Raw genomic sequence first — 23,365 nt, forward strand, 5'->3', positions numbered from 1 at the left:
CACACCTTTGAAAAAATATGTGCAAAATGAGTTGAGCATATTTTTTGTAAACATTATGCATAATATGGAACTCCCGTATAAAATATGCATAATAATATTTTTTAGATAGTTTACTTTCTCTATCGAATTAAAAAAAAAATCAAAGTTAAGGAATATGCATATGAGCTGTCTCTTGTAAACCTGACTTTTGTCTATTAATGATTCTGAGGGCGTGCACGCATATTCAGCATAAAGAAAAAGTTCGCATTTCTATCATCTTTCTGCATACTCAGTTCACACATTTTTATAACACCTACGAAAATCTTTAAAAACAAACATCTCGTTAAAAAATTGGTGTGTGTTTATTTCATTATATTTTCTTTTTGGAAAATTACCATGTCACGAAAATAGGACCATCAAAAAAGTTTTCAGAAAAGCATTCAGAAACAAAAAAAACATTAAAAAAAAATTTACAAGTATTGATAAATTATAAGGGTTTTTCTGAGACTACTCATCAAGTGAGTTTTTTCCTTTACAGTAACCTTAAGGTTTTTTGCATATGAAAGCTGTTCGCCCTTCTTCTTCTTAATTTATTTAACGTCGGAGAAATAACTATGTACATATAGCTTCCTGATATAAAAAAATAAATAAATACATACTTATAAATATACAGGAAACTAATCAAATCCGACAAAAATTTGTTTATGGTTTTATGAAAAATGTATAAAAATTAAGAAAAAATATTTAAATAGACCGAGTGACTGAAATCATACTCCTTTAGTTTCGTTTTAAATTTTTTAAGGCTGTTACAACTTTTCAATTCGGAAGGTAAAGTATTCCAAATTTTAGGCCCCAATGAGCGAAGACATTTTTCCCCAAAATTTTTTGTATTAAAGTTCAATGTTTTAAGATTATTTAAATATTGACTTCGTACTGGCCTGTTTGTTTCGCTGCGTTGAAAGATGTCTAACATAAATGGCGGATTTAAATTATTAAGAGATTTAAAAATCTCTATACATAGATTTCGTATTCGCATAATTTTCATGTAGTTACTTTTGTTCTTGGTAGAAATGTACCTTTCTTTTCTCTCTGAATATCCGCTATCTACAAATTTTAGGGCTCGCTTATGGAGTTTTTCGACCCTAGAAAGTGATTTTGAAGATGAGAAATTCCAAATAAGTGGACAGTAGTTAAAGTTTGAATACACAAAACTTTCTGCTAAGACACTCTTAGCTTTAAAAGGAAGTATGTTTTTAAATCTATACAAAGCATTTAGTTGCGCAGATGCTTTCTTGCAAACCTCATTTAAGTGCTGATCAAATCTAAGGTTATTGTCAATTTTAACTCCTAACAGTTTGACTGTGTCTTGCGAATATATGTTTTTATCTCCGATTCTTATCAGTTTACTACTTGTGTTTTCTATCCTATCTTTGCTGATTATAATGCATTGAAATTTGTCAGGGTTAGCAATCATTTTATTTTCATGTAGCCATGCTAACGCCTGCTCAGACTCACCTTCTAAAATTTTAATGAGGTTTGGAATTGAATTGGAAAAGCTTGACAATGTATTATCATCAGCATAGTTGTGTAGGTCACTTCTGGTTATAAAAAGAAAAATATCGTTAAGAAAAATATTAAAAATTATCGGGCCTAAGATTGATCCTTGCGGCACGCCTGAAAGAATCATTTGGAAAAGACTGTAGTGTCCGTTTATACGAGTAGATTGTTCTCTATTTGTTAGGTATGACAGGACAAATTTCAGGGCATTAATTTCAAATCCATATGCCTCAAGTTTAGCGATTAGTAAATCATGTGGCACACAATCGAATGCTTTTGATAGATCCATTAAGACTGCACCAACCACGTAATTCTTATCAAGTTTTTTTTTCCATTCTTCTAGTAAACGAATTAAGACATGCTGTGTGTTATAGTTTTTCCGATAGGCTGACAAAAATATTGAAAGTTTCGATTCTATGAAAGACATGATTTGATCCTTCATTATGTTTTCATAGAATTTTGAAAATACATTCAACACACTGACAGGTCTAAAATTTTTAATGCTATGTTTGTCTTTGCCTCCTTTGTCAAGAGGTGCTACCGTTGCACGTTTGGCTCCATCGGGAAAAATATTCAATTTTATGCTGCTGTTTATAGCATTTTTCAATGGGCCAATCAGATATTCACTAGCTAACTTCACAAGCTTTGGGGGTATTTTGTCTCTACCTGGAGAGGAATTTATGTTTAAATTAGTAAAAAGTTTTTTGATTGTGTTGTCATCTACCTCCTCAAAGTTAAAAAAATTTATATTTTCGTTGCAGGCTTTAATTTTGACAATACTCGGATGACTCTCGTATGTTTTAATTATCTCATTAATTAGTCTCTCTTTGTCTAAGGAATTTCGATAATCAATTGATATTGGCTTGGTTCCACTACTTTTTTCTACAATGTTAATATAGTGTTCATTAAATAATTCAGCAAGCTCACTGTCATTGGTTATCTGAGCACCATCTTTGATAATCATAATGTTATCATTGTTCAAACCACTTTTATTGGTTATAAACGGCTTAATAGTTTTCCAAAAAGTTTTATTTTCTACAATCCCAGAATCTATAACATTTTTAAAATACATTTTTATGGCTTTCTTTCTGAGTCCAACACACTTATTTCGTTGTTTTTTATAGTTAATCTTGTTTTCTTCAGTAGGATCTTTATTGTATCGGTTTTTAAATCTTGACCTGGTATAAATGGCTTGCCTAAGTTCTTTATTCATAAAAGGTGCTTCATTTCCCCTGAGCAGTTTCTGTTTTAACGGGGCATGCTTTTCAATAATAGAACTAAACGTTTTTGTCAAGTGGTCGTAATTTGAAGCAGGGTCATTTTCATTAAAATCAAAACGTGTATTCCTAACATCAGAAAGAAACTTTCTCTTATCAAACTTTCTGTTACTTCTATAAACAATTAGTTTTGGTTTCAATCTTACCAGATGAGATCTTAGGAAAGTTGTAATCATCAGATGATGGTCACTGAGTCCAGTCTCAGTAACCATAGTGTTTTGAAAAGACCTTTGTTTATTTGTTAAAATAACATCAATTGATGTTCCTTGTTCACTTGCAAAACATGTTTTGTCTTTGACTAAGTTTTTTAGGTCAAAAGTATCGCAAAGAGAAGTTATGTAATGATAATTTATTATTTCATTTTTATTATGAGTATCAATGTTTATGTCCCCCATCACAATGATGTTATCACAAAATGAGAGTGTTTTGTTTAGAATTTTCTCCAAATCTTCAAAGAAACTTTGAAGATTAGAATGACGTGGTGGACGATAAAGGGTGATAATAGCCCGAATTGTGTTTCTCTCGCCTAAGGTTCACACAAATTCTAATAAAGCGCAAATATTAGTAAAAGTAAGATAGTTAAAATTACTTGGTATATCTTCACGATGTGAAAGGCCTCCAAATACTTTGTAAACTCCGTTTTATTGGGGTTTAAAATACAATATTGAAACAAAAACACCCACTTGTTTCACAAGTGTTGTAGCTTTTTCGATGTTTTCTGCTGCCAATTTTATGGTAGCTGCTACTTCTTCAGTCGTAGGTTCACCCAGAACTGTACACTAATATGTTATAATGTAACGTAGATAAACAGCACAATTTACACAATAATAAGTATTTAATTTTGATAACCTAAAATTGAAAGTTTTCCGCCTTTCCCTATATTTGCATTAGTTCTGGATTACATATTTCTCGCACTACAAAAACACTTCCTCCTGTCCTACAATTTAAGCCTAAATTGTTTTAAGACTACATATAAATGTAAAAATGCTGTTTTTTTACCTCCTCAAAATCCTCTTCGAATTTGGGTGGTCGGCCACCAAACATAAGTTTGAAAGGCGAAGTCTTTGTAGACGTTTGACGTTCTGTCCTCATTGAAAAAAGGCAGACGTCAAGATACTCGTCCCAGTCTTCACCAGTTTCACTTACCATTTTTTTTAATTTTCTAAATAAATAAAAATATAAAAGTATGTTCACTGCATTTAATCCTATCGGTATCGGAAATTCGCGCATCTAAAAAAAGTGATTCACAAGTTTCGCTGTGTCGCATCACAATAAAGCCTTCTCAAAATGATAAGCAAGACTTCCCGCCTTGTGACTTGAAATGAAAATCTTAAATGCAAGGTGTAAAAAAGAGTTTACTTTTTCAATGTTTTGTTGGTATTTTCATCCTGTCCATTTGACTGGGGATGGTATACCGCCGTCTTTCTCCTTTCAACGCCCATTTTTTTATACATCTCATCGTTTAACTAAACAAACAGTGAATCATGGTAACACCAAAGAAAATTTTGTGTACAAGACTAATGTCATTTTTAAATCAAGAAAACTTGATTTTTACCTTGTTGTTGAATTCGCTCCCATTATCTGAGAGTATGGCTTTTGGTATACCAAATGTCGTCAGAACTTTAAGCATGTTGATGGCCACTGTTTCCGCATGCTTATTAGGCAATGCGTAAGCAAGAGGCCATTTAGAGAATAAGTCTGTACATGTTAAAATGTACTTATTCCCTCTCTTGGTCTCTTGCAGAGGCCCAACAAAATCTATCCCGATCAATTCCCACACCTTGCTCGTCTAAATGATTTCATAGGTAACATTAATACACAAAGCATGACGCGCTTTTATTCATAGGACGAACACACCGCTAAAGACGGTAATATCGTTTTCCAATCATAGTCTCTGAAATTAAACAAACTTTTAAGAAATCGAACCTGAATAGGTGTCATTTCTTTTCTTAAAGATGGCAACGACCCGTGTTTCTGACATGTAGCACATTGTTTAACCTGAAGGAAAATGATATACTGTTCCGTTAAAAAGCATGTTACCTTAGGTGGATAACTTTTAAGAAAGTTATTTTTATAAGGTCAAAAAATTGAAAATATGCTTCTATAAAAATGGAAAATTTCATTCAGTAAGAAAAAAAGTGACACGTTGGAAAAATCTTACCCAAGATTTGATTTCAACACACATCCCAGGCCAGTAATACTTTTCACGAATTTTATCAACAGTTTTTGATTCGCCCGGATGGCCACCTATCGAGCTGTAGTGGTATTCTTTATAGATTCTCTGTTTTTCCTCCGCAGATAGTACAACTTCAGCGTAGCATCTTTGCCCACAAACCCCAACACACCTTACAAGTCTACCTGTTTTAGTGTAAGAAAATAGTGATTTCCACTTCGAGATTTTATCTCTTGAATTTTATCAAAAACTGGATCTGGCCAATGCGCACTACCTTGTCATGTGTTTCATGTGTGTTTCATGAACTTAAGGAAATAAATAGGATCCTATTCATTATCCACGGGAATACGTCATCATTTTGATTTGCGCAGTGAGTCACAATCTCGTTAGTCTGTAGTACAATTTCAAAACGCACACAGACTGTTCCAGTAAGTTTTTTACATCTGTTGTTACAGAAAAATTCTCAATGGAACACTTACGGGGCTACGAAACGATTCAATCAGTTCAATTCCCACTCATTCCGAAGAATGGCTTGTAATAGACGGAGCACTCAAATGGGTAATGTGGACGAAATTATACACAATTTAGAAGCACATAAACGTCTAGACAAACTGTTTATGAATAATTCATTTTTCATGATGAATTAAATTTTTCCATCAGTATTATTTTTGGCGGTAAAATAAGTTACGATCTGTAAAAGATATAAAACATCGGTAAATCGAAAGGACTATAGGTAGCCGTTAGTTGGTGAGTTCAAAAAAAGTACGGCTTCCGTTTTTCACGTGGTCAATTCTCCGGAAAAATAGCCCGTTAACCCGTTTATCGACTTGAATAGTCTCAAGTAGACCTGGACTGATGGTTAATTGGATATTAGCTGGTGGCAAAAGGCTAACGCTATTTTTTCCACCGTCGTATTAATCCCGTAAAAAGACAAACTTGAAGCAGCTTTATATTTGATGCACCTGCAAGATGCTTTTTATTTGAAAAAAAGGAGACACGTCGGGAGAGCGTTGTAAGTTTTTCTTTAACTCATTGTTTTTAGATTACTTTCCACCCTTGGCACTTCCATTCTAAATTATTTAATGCAACTTCCATCCCTACAATCCTAAAATATACATTCTTTATGACTATAAATCAAATGGATGTTTTTTCTTTGTTAAAAAATTTCTTTGTTCTGAGCTTTAAGAAGGTAATTAATCCCTCCTAACGTCTTAAGGGCTTTCTTAACATTTTTTAAAAAGCCAGAATAACACAGATGGACGCTGATACAAGAGGAACAATTACTAAACATAAAATTTTCAACATTATACAATAAGGATGACGAAAAAAAAATGATGTTCTTAACAACGAACTCACATGCAATTTCTTTATGAGATAATGATCAAAAAAGCGAATTTTTTTGACAAAAACTTTTGCGTTTGGGGGATTTCTTTCTTTTCTGCTTGAAAAACCTTTCGCGAAATGCCAAAACCAGGAAAAACATTGTGTTATCCATCTTCGTTAAAGACGTAATAATTATGCCTCTGCTAATAAGAAGTTAACACAAAATTATAAGAATAATAGTAGATCTTAAGAAGATTCTCTAGGTTGAATTTCCTTCGATTGAAATTAACGAATCTACGGTTGGGTATGGTCTTGGTTTTGTTTTTTCAACTTTGGACAGATAACAGGCTAAATTTTCAGTTTTAAGGGACTGTTCATATGGAAGCGGGATGGCTCGGCTGGGCCAGATCTCCCTACTATCAAGAAACACATACAAAAATAAAAATGTGTTCATATGACAACCGAGCCAGCCCGCCTAGCCGAGATATCGCTTATTTTTACCGAGATCTCGGCTAGGCGGGATGAAAATTTTCCATACAGGCGGGCTGACTCCTTTATTTTTGAGTATGATCAAGATTATTTTATTTGTAGAAATCATTTTCTGTACAGGAATGCCAAAAATATGAAGGTTTAACTTTTTTGTAAAATTATATAACTATTGGTGAAAATAGTATTACAAAATATCAGCCCGCCTAACCGGGCCAGCTTGCCTTATATGAACGTAACAAAATATCAGCCCGCGTAACCGGGCCATCTCGCCTTATATGAACAGCCCCTAAGAAACAAAATAAGAGTAATAATTTTTTTTCTTATAATGTCACTTTTTATGAAATACCATTATGTTTGCATGAAATTCAATGACTTAATTAATTAAAAAAAGTTATTCTACATAACACCCGATATACGCCACAGATAAAGTGCAAAAAATCATTTCCTAAATTTTAAGGAAAAAAGAAAAATTGAGTTAATAACCAGATGAGCTCCTAGAGAGCAAAATAATTAACGTTATTAACTAAACTGACATGATTTAAGGATTAAGGATTTGCTTTTTCTTTCTAAATTAGTTCAAGTATAATAGCTGCTTACCTCCAAGAATGCAGTAATGCTTTGATTTTTTGCGCAATAACCTCTTTTGTACTTTAGTAAATTTTTGTGGATACGATCCTTTCTTTAAATAATTTGTCAAATACTCAATTTCGTTTTTAAAGACATCCATGCTTTAGCTTTGAATAAACTTTCACCGTTTTCTTGTAAATTGAAAAAGACCTTCTTCTCTTTTCAACAAAAATAGTGATAGCACATGATAGTGTTACTCCTCACCTGTCCGATGACGCACAAGTGTTACAGATCAACACAGATCGCGCAAGGCGTGAAGGTTTACGTTGCAATATAAAAGGTGTGAAGGTTACTTAATTCAAAAGATTCTAAAAGATTTTCATAATCTAGAGAATCGATGGGATACGAAAGTCACAATTTTGGCTTAGGTTTTGTCATTTATCTAATTTAACGCGGTAAATTAACTAATTATTTTCGCGGTACCGCGTTAATAATAAGAGGAATTAAATTATGAAGTATTTTATAATTCGAGACTGCGGTAATAATTAGAGGAATATACCAGCCAATCCGCACAAAATTAAATGAAAAAAAAATACAAATTTTTTTTCGCTATTTTTCATTTTTATTTTCTTTTTTTCAAACTACTTTCTATCCCTTCTTTTCTTCTTTCTTCAAACTTATTTTATCTCCTCTGATGTTTTTTATTTGTTCACTGAGCTCCTTTTTCTGTGATCTATAAATAAATCCTTCCGGGATCCCCATGCCTGCTTTAAGGCAGATTGTCATAGGTCAAAGTACCTCCTTTTTTCAAAAGAAAGAATGTTAATTGTGACAAAAATTTAGGAACATGTTCGATAGTTTATTGTTTTTACAATGGCAATAGCATGTTTATCTTCAACAAGAGTACCGGGTTTATTTTCTTGTTCAGCTGTTAAAATTGAAATAATTATAGCAGTCCATTGGGTCCATCTGTAGATATAATAATCTGAAAAATGAGAATTGAAATTAGGAAGTGGATTTGATTTTCAATAAACCTGAAAATCAAAAAAAAATTGCAAATTAAAGATTTAAAACTTATAAAAGATCAAAATACAACAATTAAAAAATCAAATTCAAATTTTTGCTTTTTAATGTTTCATAAGTTTCATCACACACACGATGTCTCCTCCCAGAGTATCAACCTTCTTCCTGGAGCAAAAAGAAGACTTAAGAAGAATGAACATTAATTTTGGTTCTGATTGGTGTAGTGAGATTTCTTAATTTTCTCTTATAAAATTAAGGGCCTCTGTAATCAACTGATCTCAAACACTTTCATTTCCAGGACTTTTTGAACAGAAGAAATCCAAGAAAGAATGATTGACGCGTATTAAATGAAAATCAATTGAAACGATATTGGCAACAAAAAGAATATTATCTGCCTGGATATTCCAGGACTTCTTAAAAATTTTAGACACTTATCTCATCTTCTTATGAAACGCTCTTAATAAAAAATCTCTGTTCAGGAGTGCAGTGGGTTGGTTAGAAAGAACCTGTAGGATCATTCAGCTGCGGACGGAGTTCGCATATGAATAAAATAGTCCCATATCTTCCTTCTTTCTTTACAACTTTCACGGTTCGATACATGGGCACATTCTCGACACTGAACACAATAGTAGTTTTATGGATTATTTCTTGGGCGAAGTGGCCACGACACGCTGGCTGTGCTGATCGCATAAACTTCTTCTCACGAATCGACCAGTCAGGAAAGAAAAGAGCGAGGTGAGTATATTAAATTTCCTTGCTTTTTTCCGCTTTTTGTATTTTCTGAAGTATTAACAAGGTTGTTCTTGTCTGTCTATTTTTGCATCGCCTATATCTACAGCTAATTGTACGTAGGTAAGCCAGTCTCCTTTATTTTTCTGGCCCCTGATGTAGTGAATGTGATCACATTCATATTGGTGTGTTAGATTAATACTGACTGTTTAGCTTGGTCAGATTAATACTGACCACAAAAACTTGTCAGATTGAATCTGAGTACCAGCATTGTCAGACTGGCTTGTCATTGTTGATTCTGACCGTGAACACTCTCAAATCAGCTAGCTATATACAAGAAATATATTTTTTTATCATAAAATGTTTACAGACAAGCTAGCTACTTGCTTGAGACACTAGACAGTTAGCTAGCTAATCCTTTAAATCGAAGAACAACTTGCTGTAAATTTTCACTCCTAATTCAAAATACGCGATGCAGTCATGTAATCTTGTAAAAACAAACCTTGGCCCACAAGAATTCAAAATAATGAAATCCGTTCTTGGATCGTTTAACCAGATAAATATTAAATTTGGTGATACAGCTAGACGACAGTGTATTTGCAATGCTTTATATGCGATAGCATGGTATATGTTTAAACGCATTGGTGCATGGACTACAGCAGATTTAAATGTTCTTATTGAAGGTGATAAGATATATAAGAGTCTTGAACCTAATCAATTTTTGTCTTTGGAGGAGCATAATAAAAACTTCCAAGTTGTTAAATTGGAATATTGTAAAGATATTAGCCAAAGACAATGCCAGATCCTTTAACACATTTTATGTAAATAAAAGCACCAAAGCTAATGGGATTCTATTGATTATTGAGGTTATACACTTAGTATCATGTGGAATAAATTTCATTTCTTTTTATTTGATTCTCACAGTCGCAGTGATAAAGGGAAGGTTATCAAGAACCTCAGATTATCAAAAAAGAGACAACGGGTCCTGGGATTGAGGTTGATAACCTGAAAAACTTGAAATAATTGCAAAAGTTTGTTTTTCCCGCGAAAATAGTTTCAGCTTTAGAATATCTCGCAACCACGTATGCAGGACCTGTTAGGTTTTATAAATTTGGAAAGATAAAATGCCGAAAAAGTCCTGCGGACGGAATGGATATCTTGTACACAATACGCCGCGTTATTCAGGTGATTCTGAAAACTAAGACTGCACGGGTAGACTTCATCTTTGGGGTGCAGAGGCCGAGTTTGATCGTCAACGAAGATATAACAACAAGTAGTTTGTAATGAGGAAAACAATTATATGCGAGGTAATCAAATCAAAAACCAATACATGGATGAGCAAATCTAAACCTCCCAGATGTTTTCCACAAGCCGAATAATAAAAACGAGTGAATTAGATATGTATGGATTGGTTTTGGGTACGGAAAAAATATCCCCAAAAAGAATGCTATTACAATAGCGAGAATTAGAAACACAGTAGGGTGGTTTTATTCCTGTGGAATGCAAATAACGCAAATATGTGTAAAGTAACAACATAAGCACAATAAAAATTTAATTTGCAATTAAAAGTATGTTAAATCATTAAAAGAACAAATAAACGATTATTAATTAAAAAACGATACACTAAATGACGACATAATTTAAACATTTATTAGAAAACAATTATTCGGCGCATAACATAGTTGGATGGAAATCAATTAGAAAATGAGACTTTCCAAGTTCCCAAGTTCCCAAGCTCCCAAGCGCACTTAAAACATAGTACTACCCACATACTGCACTTTAAATGTTTTATGATACTGTGTCAAATAGATAACACTCTCGAAATTACAGTTCAATTCTTACTTTGAATTTTTAAAGAAGCAAAGATTATCCTTCTTGGTATTCACAAACACCGCGATATGTGCTACTACATTTTAGACCATTTTTTACATGTTCATACTTTATACATTCAGAGCGTTTATCAAGAAAGTTGTCATCTTTATATATTGCAATTTCGAGCTTTTTGTAATATATAACATGCCTTTTTTTGCTGCAAACATTTAATAAATACGGTGCTTTCTCTACTTTGTTTATTACCAAATAATTTAACACATCTTATAAATCGTATAGCTACAAACACACAAAAAATAAACAATAAAGAGAAAATCAGGTTAATTGTTGTGGGTTTACGTTCGACTTTTAACATCCCAAGGCTACGACAAATTTTTCACCAATATCTATCACCAATATCTCAGCATGACTTAAAGGTTTAAACTAAAAAAAAAGGATAAAAAGAACAAAACAAGTCTTCTGGAATTTACAGCCGAGTATCGCAAAAAACGACACATTCCATTATACAATTTTCATTGTTAAAATTAATACGGACGCTGATAAAAAAAGTCTTTCAGTCTTTCTCTCATATGAAATAATATAATTGTTAGAGCTAACCTTCACTTCTTCCATTAATGCTTTCGCACTCTTTTCTGTCAGCAACATCAATTACCATATTCTACATAAACAAAAAACACGATGTAGCAAAGGAAAATCAATTCCATGTAAACATGGAATATTAAGAACTGATTTCATTTTTTAAAAATAAGTTAATGAAACAACGTGGAGTTTCCTCAAATAATTAATTTTTAACATACACAATAGATATACAGCCAATGTCTAACTATCTTTAATTTGAACAACAAAAAAATGGAAAACATCACAAGAACCGCCGAAAAATCACGGTCAATAAAAACAAAAATATTCAATAATTTAAATATTCAAAATATCAAATATTGTAGGTTGTGTTTTCCAATACATGACATGGTTCTTATGCAAACACCGTTTTTATAAAACTGCACTTTACTAAAACGATTAAGATATTATCTTATAGAAAGATCCGCTCCCAGGTTCCTCCTATGTGACTGACGGGTTAAAGTTCCATATGTAATCAGGATTCAACTAGCTTGGGAAAATCACATTATAAAATGTGATGTTTCCATAATAATAACTTTATTTGATAATACTTTCAACGAAGTTACTCCCACTATCAATCTTAGATATATACATTTCCTCTTCTGCCAATAAAGGGACGAAAATCCAAGGTAACCGTATCAACTTCTACCTAAAGCTCCACCCAACATCTGAACATCACACAACATCTTTTTATTTCGCTTCTTCTTAGTTTGCTCAAGAAGGGTCCGAAACAACCAGTCCATAATATCTGGATAGTGATACTTTGTTGAACCTTTTTTGCAACCATCTTTTGCTCACCAAAACACCTTTTGAATTTCTGAATTTGGTGCACTTATAAATAACCTCTTGTGTTAAAGATTTTCAATTACGATCTAAATTCCATAACTTTTTCTTTGTTGATGGTTGGAATAACCATTAACAAAAAAAAATATGGAATTTAGATCGTAATTGAAAATCTACGTATGTGCAACGTTCTGAGGAAAGTCTTGGCATGATGATAGGATGTATATACAATTTTTTTTTTTTGAATAATTATACAGGATAAGATCGTCAGTTCATACGTACATATACACAACGAACTGCTATCAGTTAGTAAATAAAAAAAAAATAAATAAAATATACAGGATAAGATCGTCAGTTCATACGTACATATACACAACGAACTGCTATCAGTTAGTAAATAAAAAAAAAAAAAATAAAATATATTAAGTAAAAAAAGAATAACTTAAAGAGAAAACATATAAGAATAAAAACAACTGAGGTGGAACATATATGAAATAGAGTATGCATAAAAAAGTATGAAGCACGAGTGCTAAAAATCAGATCTATTAACATTGCTGATGTATCTTTTATGCACGTAGGTTTATTAACTAGTTGTTTGAAACCATAAGCATCAATTATCGACTTAAAATCTTTGTCTGTGTTTTTTGTTTTACAATTGATATTAAAATCTCCCATAAGTATAATTCAGTGCAATTTCCACTCGTAAATTTTTCTAGATGATCATTTAATAATTTGTTGAAGTTACTTTGCAAATACTTTGAACCCTCAGAAGGGCAAAAAACACAACCAACTAAAAGTGATTTTGATGAGTTTAATCCATCTTTAGTATAGACAGCAACTCCTCCGCCTATCCCAGTATTTCAGTTTCATTTTAAAAATGAATATCCTTGCAGAATATATAAACCATCATTATCTGTGTGGTAATTGTTAACTATATGTGTTTCTGATAGTCCGATGATTTTCCTTTTTATAGAGCTCGAAAGCGCTTTGAAGTTAGGCATGTTGTTTAGTAATCCACAAATGTTCTGTCTTCAGTTTTTTTGTTTACACAATTCAATATCACCACATAGTAAAAGTAACAATGATAGTACAAATTACACTTTGTCGACTCAAGCAACACTAAACACACCTTCTCTAGTTGCTGCCATTTTTATATCTAGCCAAGATTGTTTGAGATTCCTTAATATTATTTCTTAAAATTAATTTTTACTGACAATAAATTCCACATGTCTGATTTGAAATATCTTTTTGGAATTAGCTGCATGATTCTTCATTCTACATATGGCATCCGTTCAACATCAGCTTGAAATTTGATCAGGTCATCTGTAAGTACACCAGTGCTTACTTTCACTTTCCTAACCCCACATCGTTGTTGTCTACTTCCCAACTGCACTCATCATTCGACCTGAACTCAGGCCCTGTAAACAACATTCTCTCAAGTGTGTATTTGGAAGCATCTGATCCTTCTGACGCAATGTTGACAGGATTTTTGTTTCACCCTACATAATTTCAGACATCGATATTGCTGTTGCTTCTAATAATCTCAAAAACTTTAGAATATTTTTGTTCCCTACGAGTGCATAAATAGTGTTGCACACTATAGGCACTATTGACTGACAGTGTATCGCTATCATCATAAAAAGTTATTACATTCCAGCATTCCTAGTTTCCCCAGTCTTCTGTAGGGTATACATATATGCATTACAAATATACTTACAATGATGTAATAAGTGACATAGCCATTTTGAAATAACTGTTATAAACCTTGAAAATTGAAATATAATATATAACAAGGAGTATTTTATATACTATGATCAATAGTTTATAAATAATTTTCTAAAAGAGTATTTCTTTAAAGTTTTATCATTCTCTATAAATGACCACTTTGGGTAAAGCATTTGCGTAGTTGTTTGCATTTTTTACATATTCGAAATGAAAATCTTGATATATTCATGTTAGTTTTTACCCTGCTTAATGTTATCAAATTATGTCTTTCCTCTGGTCGCATGGGTTGGAGTGAGTTTTTAATTTTTATTAAGAAAGGAACTAATTGCAGGAAAAACTTTGGGACCTGTTAGATAAAAGTTTTTTTTTTATTTTTCTTTCATTTATACTAGAATGTAAGAAAACCTAAGGTTTAATTGTATTCAGCAAAGGTAACAATACTTAAAAAATAATTTTTGGAGGATACAAACCAAACTTAAAAAAATAATTTTCTGAGGAAAAATGCACAACAAATAGCCAGGAGACTACAAGTATATACCTGTGTTACCTGGTGTTTAGCAGCAGGTAGAGCGATTATAAAGAACCATAAACTGTGCAACACATTTAAGTGAAGTGCTTGTACAGGTGTGCAGAATACCTTTTTCCAAAAATGTATATCCTTACTTTGGTTTAAATAAAAGCACAGGAAACAGCCCATTGTTATATGCCCTGTCTCAGCAATTTTCATGGCAGTAATGGAAGTATTATAGCATATAGCATTTAGCATTACTGGTTAGTAAATTTTGTTGTAGCTAACTACATTTGGCTACTTTAACTTTTTAAGGAGATGTAAATAATAGATAGCTGCAAAGCCAAACATAAGAAAATTGGCTAAAAACTGAATAAAAACTTCAAAAGGTTAGCAATAAATTAGACTGGATAGTCAGCTTGCCAAAGCAGGACCTAAGCCATACTTTCCAATGTTTGTAGTCATAATGTTAAAATTTGTTTGTTCAAGACTTATACATAGCTAGCAAACGTGAAAATATTTTTAACATGAAAACATACAAAAAGAACAAATAGTTTTTAGAAAGCAAAACCTACAAACCTTCAAATGGCCACCATTACATTAGAACACCCATCAAGCACACTGTTATCAATAGAACTTTGAAGCATATGAGCGTTCATATTTAAAATAGCGTTTGTCACATTTCACAATTTTTAAACTTTGTTGTTTTTGAAACACATATTCTTGAAAAAAAATTCACCAAACTATTCTTTCTAATTAATGAATAAAACACAAACAGCATATTAACATATAACAAAATGAAATAAACCAAACCCCTGTTTTTTCAAGGACTTCTATGAAATCATTTTCGGAGGAAACAAAGCATAATAAAAGAAGTTTTATGAGGAAATAAAGTGACAAACAAAGAGTAATTTTCTGAGGAAATAAACCCAAAATTAAGTAATAATTTGCTCAGCTTACCAAGACTGAGGTCATGGATTAAGCCTAAACGTACTGATGGGGTAAGGGGTAAGGAATTTGGGCAGCCGATTTAGCACCTCTAAACACCTTGGCGTTAAGCTTTAAAATGCAGCATAAATCTTTATATTTCAAATTTTCCAGGGCCGTCATTAAACAAACGTGACATTTGTTAAAATACCTACTTAAAATTCTATTACTGTACCCTTAGAAAGAATTTTAACATTCTATTAAAAGTTTTTACACATAATTTGGATGAAAAAAGGCTAAAAATTAACCAATAAATTGGGTTAACACCATGACCAAATTTTGCAGAATGATTTTCCATGATATAAAAAGTTAAATTTAGTTTCAAACTCTAAAGACAATCCTAAGAAAAGGAAATGAAATATACGTTATATATGAAAACAACCGATAAGTTACTACAGTTTTTTACTGATTATTAACATTGAGTCTTGTTTTACCCTTACCCATATACCCTCAAATGTTTTTTTAGAAAATCACGTTTTCAATGTTCTCAATATGGTCAGTTGGCAGTTAAAATGAACCATGGTCCCATTTTTTTTGTTTATATTAGAAAACAACAGCCTCAAATCTTTGGCTTCTCAGTCTCTGACGTTAAAAAACATGGGGAAGAATTTGTCAATTATGTATCACTACGAGACCTATAAAATTATCAATAGCAACCTTGTGAATAAACATTTTTTTACAAGAAATTTATAGTCCTGTATGTTAACTTTCTACTGGGTTTATTGACAAGTTTTTAACGTAAATATTTTGTAGACTGGTTTGTAACAAAAAAATGTAGGAATATACATCTTATAAAAAGAAATAGGCAATGCCTCCTTGTTTCTTTTACAAAAATTGCCTGGATAGAAAGGAACACATAGATAAGGGATCATGTAAACATTATCTACCTGAATTAAATAAAGAAAAGTTGACTAAAATAAATCATAGAAGTTGACTTATTGATACCTTAAGGGAAGAAATTTTTGTGAAAATTAATTTTGGTGATGAGAAGACGATGAGGAAGACTAATCAAGATGTTGTAGGTGAGAAGTGTATACGTAATGATGAAGGTGTTTTAACTAGCACAGAGGAGGAGAAAAGAATTATTATCAGAGGTTGCTAACACTGAGTTTGATTGGGATGAGGATAATTTGTCTGATGATGACGTTGTAGAAGGGCCAGCTATGCAGATCAAGACAGAATGGGTAGTTGAGGCTATTAGGAAATTGAAGATTGGCAAGGCTGCAGGATTATCAGGTATTGTTGCAGAGATGGTAAAAGCATCTGGATATATTGGAGTTGAGCTTATTACAAGTCTTGCTAATCAGATTATAAAGGATGGTGCTATTCGAGTGTAATAGTGAATTGTTTTTTAAGGGCAAGGGTGATGCATTAGAAAGAGATAACTATAGAGGTTTGAAGTTGGTTGATCAAGTAATGAAAGTTACTGAAAAAGTGATTGATAAGTTACTGAGAAAGAATTGATATAGATAAGATACAATTTGGTTTTGTTCCAGGGCGTGGCACTACAGATGCAATATTTTTATTCAGACAGCTTCAGGAAAAGTACTAAGGAAAGAGAAAGAATCTCTATTTTGCCTTGGTAGATTTAGAGAAACCTTTTTTGATAGAATGCCACGTAAAGTTATTTGGTGGGCTATGAGAAAATTAGGTGTGGATGAGTGGCTAGTTACGATGGTACAGTCTATGTACAGCAATGCTAGAAGTCGTGTCAGGATTAACGATTCACTTAGTGATAAATTTAGTGTAAATATTGGTATACATCAGGGTTCTGTACTTGGTCCTTTGTTTTTTGTTCTAGTCTTAGAAGCGCTGTCGATAGAGTTCAGAACAGGTTGTCCATGGGAGTTATTGTATGCAGATGATTTGGTTCTCATAGCAGAGTCGATGGAAGAATTAATTGAAAAGTTTGAGAATTGGAAGAAAGGACTAGAAGAGAAAGGGCTAAGGGTGAACACAGCAAAGTCTAAAGTCATGATTAGTAGCATTGCAGCCAAGTGTGACCTTGTAGTTAAAAAGTGGCCTTGTGGAGTTTGCAAGAAAGGGTTGGTAGTAACTCAATTTTTTGTCAGACTTGCAAGCATTGGGTACATAAGAAGTGCAGTAGTATTGGTGGAAGGTTAAGAGCTGACATTCAGTTTGTATGCAAGCATTACAAAGGTGAGATTATAGAGAATGAATTATTTCCAGCTTTAATGATGTACAGCAGTGGCTCGTTAGAGATAGTTAAGAACTTCTGTTACTAAGGTGATATGTTGGGCAGTGAAGGGGGTGTAGGAAGAAGTGTTACTTGCAGGATAGGTTCTGCTTGGAAAAAGTTCAGAGAGTTACTTCCTTTGTTGACTAGCAGAGTCTTGTCAATTGAGGTAAAAGGTAGGTTGTATGAGGCCTGTGTAAGAAGTGTTATGTTGTACGGTAGTGAGACATGGGCAGTGAAGCAGGACGATCTTAACCATTTAGAAAGGAATGATATGAGAATTGTTAGGTGGATGTGTAACGCCAGTCTGAGAGACAGAAAGAGTTCAGATGAGCTAAAAAACAGGCTAAGTATCCATAGAATTAAAGATGTTATCCAGATAAGAAGTTTGAATTGGCTAGGGCACTTGGAAAGAATGGAGGAGGATAATTGGGTAAGAAAGTGTAGAGACTTGATAGTTCCTGGGGCAAAGCCCAGAGGCATACTGAGAAAGACTTGGTAGGAGGTTATAAGGACAGAATTGATACAGAGGAAGTTGACTTTAGATTTAACACAGTCTAGATCAGATTGGAAGATGGTCATTAATATAACCCGTCCAACCCATGCTAGCATGGAAAACGAAAGTTAAGCCGAGAATGATGAAAAAAAAATGATGATGAGAAGGTGAAAACGGACTAATTTCCCAGAATTTAACTTTGTGTTTTTTAATTTTCAGACAAAAATGTAATGGAAAATATTACAAAATATATATATATACGGGAGAACTTGTGAATTTTTCCACAGGCTAGCGACTAGTTAAATTAATTACCCACAATCTATTTCTTTGGGTTGCCATATGCATCATAAATGTCACTTATAACTAGTACAGCCATTGAAGCACTACTTGAACTAACAATCTTGGCTGCAGAGAACCTGGATGAAAGATCCTGAAACACTACAACATGTTTAGATGAAAAGACAGGACCAAAAAGATCAACAGTCACATCTTCTCAGTATTTTGAAGGAAAAGCATGTGGAAAAATTTGTTCTGCTGTCTTTTTAGTTGAACATGCTAAACAATATAGGAATTTCTGTAAAACCATACGTAATAACTAAAAGTTAACGACCAGTCTTCACAGAACCACCACAGAACCGGGAGGAAACCACCAGTCTGCGCAGAACCACCACAGAACCAGCAGCAAACCACCAGTCTCCACAGAACCACCACAAAACCAGCAGTACTATCACAGAAAACTGTATATAATTTTTAGGGAACTTTTTTAATAGAAGGTCTGTTAGAGTGACTATAATTTCTGGAAGTATTGGAGCTATTTTATTAATCCATTTCTGACCGTCTTGCATAATTTTGCTGAGTTCAGAAATTATTTTGTCCTTTTTTGTTTCTTTTGCAATAAGCTTGTAGACAAATTAAACATACAAACACAAGTCTAATTTGCCTATAACCAGTGTGTAGTTTAGTGTGTATAGATCATTTATCTTGTCTTGTTGTTCTTTAGAAATTTGTATAAATGGATTGCTCTTCAGGAAATGAAATCCGAAAACGCACATCTTCATGTCTCACATTTTGATTCGATCCATTCAAATGGATCATTTTCGTGCAGCATTAAATATAGTACAGAGTGGTTTAAAATCAATTACCACTGTGATAATCTGGATAAGATCACAGAATGGATGATTTTTTTCGGGATGTGTTAGGAATAAATGCACCCTTATGCAAAGAAAATTGACCAAGTTCTCCTTGCATGTATAGTGATGAAATCGAAATTAAGGATTTAACTTATGTTGGATCAGATTATACACCATCTGCCCCATAGATGATGCCCTAGAAAGTAATTCATTTCTTTGCAAATTGGCACTTTCTTGGATAAGTATCAATATCCTGCATTTGAAATTGTTGCCATCACTTCTTCTAGAACTTTTACATGTTAGAAACCAAAAACATTTTACCTTGTCACTCTTTAGAATTGCTAGCTAACAATGTGTGAGAAAAGGTACTAGCTATTTTGTCAATTCCGTTCAGTGGTAATTCTTTTTTACTCTGTGTGGAGCTTCCACAAATATCCAAGTTATTTGTGCACTGTCAGGCTACCATTATGGAAATAATTTAAAAACTGGAGCTCCGGACAAATAACTAAAGAGCTGAAGTTCTAAAAACCATCAGCAGAAACCTACGGGGGTACCTTTTATTTTGGGGGTACCTAATATTTTATTACAACCTCCAACTTTTCTTCAGTAGAAAGGCAAAGGAGTTATTCTAAAAGCGAGGCCTCTCTTCCATTCGACTCGTGCGCTCACCCTGCAAATCAAAACATTGCTCAAAATAAACGTTACTAAGAGCAATTGCCATAAGTTGAAGAACCCTTCCCCGTGGTGTTTTTAGGTGTAATTGTAGCTGCGGCAGGAAAGAAAGCACAGTCAGTGTCACTGACCGTTGTTTATGTTTTTTTATTACCAGTAATGAAAATAGTAATAGCAGCATTGAGCAATACTGCGTAGAGAATAATATACAAATATATATATTTTCTGTTTAATTGATACCAAGTTTATTAATTAGCATAGCTAAACACTTGAACTGGAGCTTCACTGCCACTGTTTGGACCTATGTTGTATATAAGTCGTCAACAATAAATAGCTGCTCGTTTTCTGTATTAAAAAGAAGAAATTGGTGCCATTAAAGAAGAATGACATTATTGGAAACATTAATCTTTCCCATTTTTGACATGTCTAATTAAGTAAACAATTAACATTTACTAACCTCAGCAATTTATTTTCACTTTTTTGCATAAAAATATCTCATATGGTGAGAGCCTTAACTGATAGCATTTTTTTCTCTCTTAGATGTATATATAAAGCATAGCTTGATTAAAACTCTATTTATAATTGTACCTTTATAGCTATAGTTCTTTTTGTTTTTTTAGCAAAATAAAATATGAAATTTTGTGATGGTTGACATAAGTTATGAAGGAAACGATCGGTGGAATATTCCTGATGACAGACAGCTTGCCCTACGTGGAAGGTTAGCTAAATAATTTTAAACAAAACTTTTGTTTGTTTTGTTTGTAATATGTATATCAATATGTATATAAAGTGAATCGTGAATGGTGAATAAGGCAGACAATTAGCTGTAAAATATCTTATTGATTTTCACGTTAACAAAGAACATGTGGCGAATTTAAAATACTGAATTTTGGCACTCTTTTGTGGGTATTAAAAACAAAACAGTTATACTGAATTCTTTTCAGTGTATTCAGGTCTTTCTAAGAGTACACATTGCATATTCCTTTCTGATTTTTTCAAAGCTTACAGCACAATATGTTGCTGCTGAAAAGTAGGAATTGTTTCTACTTTGTGGGAGATTTTTGCTATGTGAACTTCCTCCTTAATGATTTACATCGTGCATCAAACATGTGAAAAAAAATCTTTGCAATTCTAATGATTCACAAAAATTTAGAATATGGCTGTATTCTGCCAGATAACTCCCTGGAACATCCAACGGCCCACACAGTGCGCCATCTCCCCAATTTCCCTTACATGGATTGGGTTAACCCGGGGCTTTGGTAATATTCAATTGCCCATATTGAATCGCAGCCAAGGGAAATCGAAGCCCAGTCTCCTGCACAAAGTACAAGAGTGATAACCACTAAACTGCATCCCAACTACAGTGCCTTAAAACCGTAATATATTTTTACACACTCCAAAGGCATGTATGCCATCACAGATACTATACATATATATATACATGTCTATGGTAAATCCAAACCCTGGCTTTTAACAGAAATTAACTTATTATTTCATTGTATATTTGTGTGTGTGTTATTCTATAATCCCTTTTTTATTATGTTTTATTTTGTTTATTGTGTTATTTTGTTAATAAGTCAATCTGAATAGGAAATAAAACCTGCAACCTCTTAAGCTCTATCCTCACTTGTATATTAAGATAGCAGTATATAACTCTTTTTAGCTGTCCAAACATCTGCATTATTTACTTAGTGTTTCATGTATAAATAAATATGCAAATTTTCTTGACTATTGCTTCAAAATATGCACAGAGTCAGATGTTAAAGAGGCTCTCTTCAAACTTTTGGATTAAGATGCAATGACACTTTTATTGATATTATTTGGAGCGCCTTGTAAACTTAAAAAAGTGTATATACACGATTTTTTTGATAAACCCCTGCCTCTTTAAAACACTTCCATCTAAAGGCCCCCTGAAAAGTTGTAAAATCAATTAAACGCCTGGGATATTTATTAGAGGATTTAAAGTTATGAATATATATACTTTTTAACTAAGTATATATGTAAAGGAATAAAAAGCTTCATATTGTAAATTTTTTCAGACTTGAAACTGGTTGGTCCAGCTATCGTGGAAATGATTTCAGTCATAAACGAGAATTGTCACTAACAGAAGAAGAACAGCAGATCATTTTTAATGTTTTACAGCGGACTGAATCTATTCAAGCTTCAGAAGAACAGCGCATAGGGTAAAAATTGTTTTTAATTCTATCTGCATATCTAAAAATATTTTTTAAAGGGAAAATTTTGGCACATGTGAAGCAAAAAGCACTATTAAATAAATGCTTCTTTTTGGGGTGCTCCATTGACATATCTTATTACTAAATGAACCTAATTGGGTGTAAACTATTATTTTCTAATATGAAAGTATATTATTTCTGTTGTTATGTATTTGTATATTTAATTTTTATTAATTGTGCATGTCATGTTTTTTTCACAGCTATATGTTTCATGTCCAGATGTTTTAAATGTTTCCTGTGAATCTCAAGTTTTTTTAATCTCTGTCAGCATGTTTTAATGCATGTATAAAAAACCATTTAGATACATATCATTTATATACTTAGTTATATATAGCAATTAGACAAAAACAAAGGATATCTTTAAAAAAAATAAACAAAAAGTAATGAGTTGTGAGAGGTCCTTTTGTAATATCATTTTGCTGGAATGTCTGTTCTCAGATTACTGTAGTATGGTTTGCATGCAGTATTTTTTTAATATACAAACCTCACATGCCAATAATATTAATAAAATTCCTTTAAAGTTTTTTTAGCTACACATGCAAGTCTGTCCTGGTCTAAACGACTTTACATGAGAAAATTAAAACAAAGTGAAACAAATTTTTCTATGAAGCAAAACTTGTCACAGTAAAAGGAAAAAAAGATAAAACTTTCTAATTTTTATATTTTGCAAAGCTACCTGTGGAATGTGATAAATCATTCATTGTTGTTTCCCCCTAAAAAAAGGCTTTGGTTTTTCTCATTTTTTAAGCTCAATTGTAAAAACAGTAACCATTACTTTTAATCTTTTTCAGCTTAAAGTAAGAAAAAATTTGTAATCAAAAGTGTGCTAACTGAACCAACTTTGTGCAAATCACACTAGTGATAACTTTTTCTTTAGCATGCAGGAAAATTATCTGTTTTGTCTTCGTGTAGGTTACTTGTCAAAAATTTGGAATATATGCGAAAGAATGTATTAGGTGATGGAGTAACGACATGTTTAATATGTGGTACAAAAACTGGTTTGCTAAAGGAGAGCTTGCGATATTGTGCAAAATGTGGTCAGGTAGCTCTTTCTATAGATTTCTTCCTAGC

General features: G+C 32.7%; 2 protein-coding genes across 3 annotated transcripts in view; one reads left to right on the forward strand and one right to left on the reverse strand.

The window, feature by feature from the left end:
* LOC130624045 (pyridoxal 5'-phosphate synthase subunit PdxT-like) overlaps positions 1–20,042 on the reverse strand; it is a 52,540-nt gene extending 32,498 nt beyond the window's left edge. The window contains exon 1 of the mRNA XM_057439612.1: positions 19,979–20,042. The gene's annotated coding sequence lies outside the window, so the exon portion shown is untranslated. The remainder of the gene's footprint in view (positions 1–19,978) is intronic.
* The window catches only part of LOC130624040 (synaptotagmin-17-like), a 68,114-nt gene that overhangs the window by 33,664 nt on the left and 11,085 nt on the right, over positions 1–23,365 (forward strand). Inside the window, exons 2-4 of one of the 2 annotated variants that reach the window (XM_057439608.1) lie at positions 20,681–20,778; positions 22,100–22,243; positions 23,207–23,336. In XM_057439608.1, the coding sequence (XP_057295591.1) occupies positions 20,705–20,778; positions 22,100–22,243; positions 23,207–23,336 (348 nt within the window). In that variant the 5' untranslated portion in view covers positions 20,681–20,704. Of the gene's footprint in view, positions 1–20,082; positions 20,779–22,099; positions 22,244–23,206; positions 23,337–23,365 lie in introns of those variants that run through there. The other variant, XM_057439607.1, reaches the window with a different exon arrangement.

Source organism: Hydractinia symbiolongicarpus, chromosome 13, assembly GCF_029227915.1.
Source record: "Hydractinia symbiolongicarpus strain clone_291-10 chromosome 13, HSymV2.1, whole genome shotgun sequence".
Classification (NCBI taxonomy): domain Eukaryota; kingdom Metazoa; phylum Cnidaria; class Hydrozoa; order Anthoathecata; family Hydractiniidae; genus Hydractinia; species Hydractinia symbiolongicarpus.